At 32.8% G+C, this 9323-nt stretch overlaps 1 protein-coding gene across 1 annotated transcript in view; it reads left to right on the forward strand.

The window, feature by feature from the left end:
* The first annotated feature begins 8391 nt into the window (after positions 1 to 8391).
* Positions 8392 to 9323, forward strand: part of LOC21392886 (glutamate receptor 2.9) — a 5997-nt gene continuing 5065 nt past the window's right edge. Inside the window, exon 1 of the mRNA XM_010113893.1 lies at positions 8392 to 8656. Within this exon, the coding sequence (XP_010112195.1) occupies positions 8392 to 8656 (265 nt within the window). The remainder of the gene's footprint in view (positions 8657 to 9323) is intronic.

Below are 9323 nucleotides of genomic sequence, written 5' to 3' on the forward strand. Positions count from 1 at the left end.
AAGAGGAACGGAGAATGATGAACCACGAGTGTGAGGATTAGGGATTTAGGATGAAGTGGAACAGAGAATGAGAATGAGTGATTAGAGGATTTAGGGCGAGGCGAGAGACTGAGGAGAGAGGCAAGAGATTGAGGAGGGAGGCGAGCGAGTGATTAAAGGGATTTAGGGTTACGCCTGGGGCAGGTGGAAAATGGCCGGGTCGGGGCATAGCAGGTTCAAGAATGTCCGCCCATCCCCCAACCCGCACAGTGCGGGTTGAGACTATTTGAAATAGAATTTTAAAAAAAACCTATGTATTCGGGTCGGACAAGTCAAGTCAGGCGAATTATTCGAGTTGGGGCTCAATTCTTACACCTCTAATTGAGAGTAAGTCTCGCCAATCCGACCTTGAATTCCTCGTTAGATTTGAGTGTCAGCATCTCAAGCCATGGCTTGGCCTCCTAGCCGCCTGCCATGGGACCATAAGGATATGAAAGATTTTCTGAAAACCACGCGTCGCTCTATCAGTAGTCAGTAATCCCAAACCCAGCACACACACTTGCATGAATAAAAATAAAAATATAAAAATTAAAAAAAAAATCTGTCGAAAACCTTTTGCTAATCTCACCTCCCTCCCAAAAGACATCGCCAATCACCTCCCTTAAAAGAGACATGTCATCTCACACACCGACACAGTCACAAGGAAAGATTATACACACTTTACAAGGTTCGTACGCATTTTCAACTCCCCCAATCCCATTTTCCAAGGCCTTCTCTTCCCTTCCCCGCCGACACAACACAAGCTACTCACCAGTCGCCAACACAACAAATTTCCCTCCTATCTTTATTTTTCTTTTTTATTTAAGAAACGTTTAGTTCATAAATTAGAATCATGTGATTAAAATCATTTTCGATTTACGTGTATTTTTTATGATAGAAAATACTATAACAAATCATGAATCAGGATTCAAATCATAGTTTGAATCATCCAACTAAACGAAACCTTAAGCCTCGTTCGTTTCGCTGATTTGAGTTAAGATGTGATTTTATGTGAAAACTTTTTATTATAATAAAAAAGTTAGATGTGACTATTTATGAGAATTTTTTACTGTAATAAAACTCGAATCAACGAAACAAACAAAGCCCTATTATTTTTTCTCTATCTGTATCTGTAATTAAAAGTCATAAATGAATAAAATAATAGAATATAAGAATTTACCTCCAAGATTCCAGTTCATGCGAGGAAAACGATGGCGTCGATCGCACTCAATTCCCCAGAAGCAAGTACAATACTTTTACAAATCCAAGCAAACGACAAATCACACCTTAGATAAGACAGCCTTGGTAGCCATATATACAAATATAAATATATATACACACATGACACACCAACATATATTTACACACACACTTGATATGTGCCAGTTCATAGCCTTTTAAGCTCGTACTCCTACCTCTCTGTATTTCGCCCAAACTGTCCCTGGATCTCTCCTCGAAACTAGGGTTTCAAGTGAAAAGCTCATCGATCTCTGGAAATGCTTCTTGACTGATTCACTATTTGTTCAAGAGATTCTCTTGGTGTGCTTGGTTGATCTCGATTGGGGGCTCTGAGAATGGACGGTGGAGATAGAACGGTTAGGTTGGGGGCTCTGAACCTGAAGGTGGATCGGGGCGGATTTGATTCGGGTCCGGATGTGTCCGTTTCGTCGCCGGTGACGAGGCAGAAAGCCGCGGCGGCCAAGCAGTTCATAGAGAATCACTACAAGAACTATCTACAGGAATTGCAGGAGCGCAAAGAGAGGTATGCCTTTTGTTTTTTCTTTTTTTTTTCATCTATTCGTATCCGTGTTGACTTTTTTGTGTTATTTTGTTCAATATGTCTTCGCCTTGATGAATTCTGGATTTGGCAAGGAATTATATTGGTTGAAATCCTGTGACAATGATTAGATTCTGTTTTTGTATCTAGGTATATTAAGGAGTTGATCAAATCAAATGATTGGCAAAATCATATAATCATCAAGTTCAGAATAATAATTTGTTAGAAATTTAATGAAGTTGCCTTTTCATTATTTGCAATTTTTTGTTACTCTTTCAGACGGCACTACAACAAATATCTACAACAAATATCAGTATCAGTAGCCGACCAAAAATACTATTAATCACTAGCAATAGCATTTTGTGGAACGTTAGGACATAAAATGCTATTAAAAATTGTAAGAAAACATAATATTCTAAGAGAGTTATGGAAAGCATTATAAAATTGAAGTATTATAGCATTTAAAACAAATTATTTTCAACCTCTTACAGCTATTTAGCATGACTACAATACATATTAATAGCTTTTTTTCTTATCATGTTCATACTCTTGTAGCTTTTTAAAATTATTATTAATATTATTTTGAATTCATTCAAATAGATGGTAATTCCGAGTAACATCTTATATCTAAATAAGAACATTCAAATTAAAACATAAAAATATTCAACGTATCAATTGTCATCAATATCTACCAAGTTGATAATAAGATTATGTCTACAACATAAGTCATACAATTTGTCCAAAACCTTAACATTCAAAAGTACAAGTAAAGAAAATAGAGGAATAGCTAGAGATATCAAAGTATCCAAAACATCTAGCTCAATGAAATGGTGAAGTAAATCCTTCCATCTTGACAAAATGCTTCAACAAAAAAGTCATCTCCACTATTTAACTTGTAAGAAAATGATCCACTATCAAAATAATAATCAAACTCAGCTAAAACTTCTACCATTTAACTTGTAAATAAAACAAGAACTAGTTACACCATTCACAACTACATAACCACATCCACATATGTTTTGTAGTGAATTAGAGGAAACATGACTTCAATGATGCATTAAGTAAAAATTATGTCAAACTTGTAAAACAGAAAGTATCTTACATGTATTGTTGTGTAGATAATTGGATAAAGTATGAGTCTTTATTGCTAACATATAAACCCAAAGAGAAAAAAAAAACTTACTATCACAATCATATAAAAAAAATAAAGAAAGCACCATATGCATAAATATGGAGTCTTCATTATCACAATAAAGGATTTAGCATCAGATATTGTACACTAGCCGGTAGATAAAGCCTCATAGATTCATTTATTACCATGCAAAGAATTTCATATAATTTCATAAAAGCAATTGTATTTGAAGAGTCCAAAGCAACATATAATTTGGTACCAACAACAAAGCAAAAGTAAGATACCTAATTCTAAATTGCATATCATAATCATAGATTTAAAAACACAGAGAATACATTTAGGGCCCGTTTAGTTCGCTGATTTGAGTTGAAATGTGATTTTATGTGAGAGCTTTTTACTATAGCAAAAAAATTAGATGTGATTGTTTATTAGAGTTTTTTACTGTAACAAAACTCAAATTCTAAACCCAAATCAACAAAATAAACGAGGCCTTAGTAGAAAGGAAGAAAGTCATAATTCTTCATTGCCTACTTTTAATACAACCAAAAACTTGTCTAATAAGATTAGAAAAGTTACAATAATGTATTTAAACCAAAACATATAAAAAAAAACTAACTTGATTTTGCAATAATAGATAAAGTATCTCTTTCAGCTCTCTAACATCCTCCTCCATTCGTGAACATTTCTCTTGTAAAAGAGACAAGTGGTCATCCCATTTTGATAAAATAGAATATTTTATCCTGGTCATCCTGAGACCCATTACTCTCATATGTCTATTTCGATCAAGACCAAAGTAAAAAGCTACAATACTATTTAGCATATCAATTTCATCGGCAGACAATGTTGGATCTTGTTAACTTTTTTCAAGATTTTCCTAAATATTAAACAACTAATCTTGATTAAAATATGCATCAAATATTTCAAAAAAAATTTATATAGTAGCTTACGAGAATAAATAATTATTATGATAAAAAATATACTCTTACAATGACTTCACTAGCAGTTGAATTGATAGGTTCACCATTTCTCTTCTTATGTGCCTTTGTCCAAATAGACACTCAATTCCTTATCAGTCTTATTACATAGCTCTAACAATAAAATATGAGTTTCTATTAGATTATGAACCTTACAGAAGCTAAAAGAAATAGAAAAAATAGCAAATATTCCTTACGAGCCATACTATATAACTCTTACGACAAAATAAGAGTTTCTATTTGAATACGAACCTTACAGAAACAAAAACAAAAAATAAAAAATCAAACATTCCTTATCAATCATATTGTACGACTCTAACAACACAATAGGAAACCCAACTACTTGAAATGGTAGTTTAACAACGTTAACAAACTGAATAAAGACTAATTTTGAAAACTTCAATCTCCTTGTTAGATAAAGGAAAAATTACAGGGGAAGTCAAATAAATCGCTTAGAAGAAATCAAGATTAAATGAAAATGAACAACTACCCAAGCATCAATAATCACATCAATTTAGTATAAGCAAAACATGCATAAAGATAAAAAAATAAAAAAGTAGAACTAAACACTAATTTTTTTAATCTCACGAAAAACATCAGTGGAAGTAGAACATGCAGAGATAACAAGAAGAAATGTTAGATCAAATGCTGAAAGAAATTAAGGAAAATTTGTAGGAATTTCATATTATAACTCACCCAGTTATGAATGCCCAAGGGAAGAACGACTACCACACCAAAATGACGAAAGGAGCAATGCCTAAACAATGTTGATGCCCAATAACGGAAGAAATTTCTGAGAAAAGTTTGAAATACACAACCATAATGAAGAAACTCGCCAAATTTTGTGCAAAGACACGATGTACAAACAAATTGCAAATCAAAAGCAAAAGAAAATCATGCAATAGTAGAAACACTCACCAAAATCTTTGCAAAGATTCTGACGCCCACGGAAACAATCCCGCCCCTCGCCAGCCCATTTCGTTCCCGGGGGAGTTCTGAGCATCCCACATCCGCCTCGCATGACGGCAGCTCTTCCCCCTTGAGATCCGGACACAAGTCGACAACGACGAGGTCCTCCATTGCAGCAACTCTCGCGATCTCCGGTCCTCGCCAAAACCCCCTCCCTTGGCGGCATGAACCCCAGATTTGTGAAGATCGGCCGTCGACGGCCCTCGGACAACGAACGGCGGTAAGCGAACCAGCAACGCGTCGGCCCGCCGGCCTCGACCCTCTTTTTCTCTCTACTGTTCGTTCTCTCATTCTCTCTCTAAACACGCGTAACGTGAATGTTTATTTTTTAATTACATGATGTGTCAATGTTTTTTTTTCCTTGTTCAAATGGGATTCGACATATTGGAGGAAGAGGTGAATAAGGTTTTTTTTTCTTATGTTCAGTTCGTATGGGATTCGGCAGAGTGGTGGAAGATGGGAAGAGGGGAAAGCCAAATCAGACCAAAAAAAAGAGGGAGGAGCGGGAATTTTGAGATTTCCGGAAAAAGGAAGGAGCGGGAATTTTGAGATTTTCAGGAAAATTTTTCTACTACCCGCCCAATGCCATTCCAACGTGTACAATAGTATATATTTAAATATATATACAATAAACCAGCCAAAATTTTAGAGAATTTAGTTAAAATAACAAAGTGAAAAAGTAAAATTAAGAAAATAACTTTTTAATTTTAATTTTATTTATTTTCAGAGAAAATGAAAGTTCACCGTCAGAATCAATGGCGCCTCCACTCCTGCAAAATCATTTAGAGGCAAAGCCTCAGCCCAAGAGTCCATCCAACATCTCCAATCGCTCATTTTTCCCAAACTCACCAACTGTAAAACTCAAACGACTCAAAACCCAACCACCACCATTAATGAAGCTCCCAATGCCAGAGACGCAGAAGAGCTTCAAAGACGAAGAAGAAGAAGGAAGAAGAGAATTTAGTTCAAATAAATAAAAAATGTAAACCTCATTCATAAGAGGAAAAAAAGAGAAAGTTATTTTGCAAATAAAAATTTTTAAAAAGTTATTTTATTAATAAAACTTTCAGTTATTTTTATAAAGGCCTCTTTCTTATAAAAAACCGTGTTTGAACCATTTGACCGGCAGTTGGTACTATAAATTTTGAAGGTGTACTCCATCGCATAATGATTCTTTAAAGCCAAAAATATTGAGTCAGACTGTCAAAAATATGGAACGTTTTTTAGAACAATTTTTATAAAAATGAAAACGAAACGAAATTTATTTAATAAATGTTTTAAAAACAAAATTAAAAATAAAAAAAATGAGAATAGCTTTTATAAGAAATTAAAAAATAGTTAAAAATTATTTTTAATTTTTAATACTTATTAATAAAATTATAATATATTAATTAATAAATACGATTTTATTTTTTTATTATACTTAAAATAATATCTTAAAAATTTAACCAAACGTAATTTTAAAATTAATCTCAAAATAATTCTTAAAATAATTTTATTTTTATTTTTTTATTAAAAATAAAATTAATTTAAAATTAATTCTAAACGCACACCCGTATCCCACTAATTAATAAGGGAGTGGGAACCGCTTATTTAAAAAAATAAAAAAATAAACAATTTTCGTTTTAGATCTGAAAATTTTTCCTCCTTCAAAACTTATGTTTACTAAAAATTACCCATTAAATAGCAGTGTTCTGATTCTTCTTTTTCTTTTTTTGTCTCTTTTTCACATGTGAAACAGAGCCAACGATCCATTAGCGACAAATTTCTTATGTCTTTCAACATCGTGAATCATAGATGAAAGATAAAACCAGAGCAAAAAAAAAAAAAAAATTAGATGAAGGATAAAAAAAGGAAGACTTGGGGCATAAGCAGAAGCTTATTATGGGACCCCAAATTTTGAAATTGAAGTTCCAGAAAACGTCACTATTTTTTTTTCCCTAAACGACGTCCACAACTTTGCTTAACACCATCACGTGTGGAGAAGAAAATAGATGAGAAAGAAGCAAGAAAGAGAGAGAGCGAGAAGAGAGATGGAGAGAGAATTGCAAAAGTTGCGTTGGCAGTGAATGCATATTATTTAGCGGGGCCCACAAAAGTGTAATGTTAGAAATTGACAGTTACGTGGAAGCATTATAGTACGCGTACGTCTCGTCTATTTCACTGATTTGAGTTTTGAATTTTAAGATTTTATAGTAAAAAATTCTTAAAAAATATCACATCTAACTTTTTTTGTCACCGTAAAAAAATTCTCATAAAATATCACATTTCAACTCGAATTGAAAACTCGAATCTGTAAAGTGAACGAGACCTATTATACTCATATCAGTGCCGCAGGATTTCAATCCGACAGTTAAAAAAAACAAGAAGACATACCGGAAACATTAGAGAAATTGCCTAATAATAATAATAATAATAATAACAATGAAAAATTATGACTTCATTGGCAAATTGTGTTAATTCCACTGCATGTTCGTCAATGTGCCCTGGAGACATTAATGTGCTTGCCCCTTTTTTCTTCTTCTGATGGTGAGACAGATAGCCTTGAGAAAAACCAAATGTAAAAAGAAAAACCAGTGATTGCATAGGCTTGAGCGAATATTCAGTAAGCATAGCCTTGAGCGAATATCATGGCGATTGCAACTAGATCACCTTCTCAGAAAAATCAGTACTGGACATCTTGACTTGGGACAATAAAATCAGCAATAATAAATAATAGAATTAAGAATTAAGAAAATTAAATGTAAAAAGAAGAATCTGAATCTTTAGTCCATGATTTTACTCTGAACAAGTAATAGCTAACGTTCCTGTTCAAATCAAATAGCTACAATAGTTACAACATGTTTGCCTCAACCTATAAAATTTGTTCTCACAAGTCTCCCTTTCTTAAAGTCAAGTCATTTCACTTAATTCTCTCTCTCTCTCTCCAACTAGATCACCTTCTCAGAAAAACCAGTGGACATCTTGACTTGTGGAGACAATAAAATAAGCAATAATAAATAATAGAATTAAGAATTAAGAAAATCAAATGTAAAAATAAGAATATGAATCTTTAGTCCATGATTTTACTTTGAACAGGTAATAGCTAACGTTCCTGTTCAAATCAAATAACTAAGTAGTTACAACAGATTTGTCTCATCAACTTATAAAATTTGTTCTAGCAACTCTCCCTTTCTCAAAGTCAAGTCATTTCACTTAATTCTCTCTCTCTCTCTTCAACTAGATCACCTTCTCAGAAAAACCAGTTGACATCTTCACTTGTGAAGACTATAAAATAAGAAATAATAAATAATAGAATCAAGAATTAAGAAAATCAAATGTAAAAAGAAGAATCTGAATCTTTAGTCCATGAGTTTACTTTGAACAAGTAATAGGTAACGTTCCTGTTCAAATCAAATAGCTACAGTAGTTACAACTAGTTTGTCTCAACCTATACAATTTGTTCTCACAACTCTTCCTTTCTCAAAGTCAAGTCATTTCACTTAATTCTCTCTCTCTCTGAAAAAAAAAAAAAAAAAAAAATGAATCCTGGATTCTGTTGGTTGATTATGGTTTTGCTTGTATTGACGATATTGGCGGGATCAAAAGCAAAAACCAATGATAAAGAATGTTTAATAGCAAGAATAGGTGGTGTTATTGACTATAGCAGTCGGGTGGCCAAGGAACAGAAAATAGCCATGGAGATGGCAGTTCAAGACCACATCTTTAGCGACTCAACCACTTGCATTAAACTGGATTTGCAGCTCAACGATTCTCGTGGGAACCCTGCTCGAGCTACGACTTCTGGTAATTATTCAACTAGCTTAAATTGTCATACAAGTATTAATTGTATATACGTATATACACACGTATGCATGCATGTATTCATATGGATGTACGTTTGCTATATATATCCACTGCTGTCTCATTGCCGGTCAACACAATCTATGTTTGAACCTGTGAGACACTATAGCCTAATATTGCGACTAGATACGATTACATACATACATACATACATACATACATATATATGGTTATATATATTGCATTAAGCTAGAAATTATTTGAATATCGTTAATGCCCGGTTCTCATTTCACCCGACCTAACTTGGAGATGAAGTCACCGTTGTTGGTAAGGATGGTTTAGGAAAACAGGATATATGGGTGCGTTTGGAATTGGTTCCAAAACGTTTTTATTTTCTGTACGAAAATGAAAATGAAAATGAAAACGTTTTTAGTTTCATTTTTGAATTATTTCTAAAAATGCGTTTGGTAGTTTTATTTAGAGATTGATTTCAGTTTTAAAAAAAACTGAAACTGCGTTTGGTGGTTTAATTTTTGAAAACATGTAATAATATATTAAATAAATAATATTATTAAATATATTAAATAAATAATATATTAAATATATTAAATAAATAATATATTAAATATATTAAATAAATAATATATTAAATATATTAAATAAATAATAT

Source organism: Morus notabilis, unplaced genomic scaffold (assembly GCF_000414095.1).
Source record: "Morus notabilis unplaced genomic scaffold, ASM41409v2 Scaffold2216, whole genome shotgun sequence".
Taxonomy (NCBI): Eukaryota; Viridiplantae; Streptophyta; class Magnoliopsida; order Rosales; family Moraceae; genus Morus; species Morus notabilis.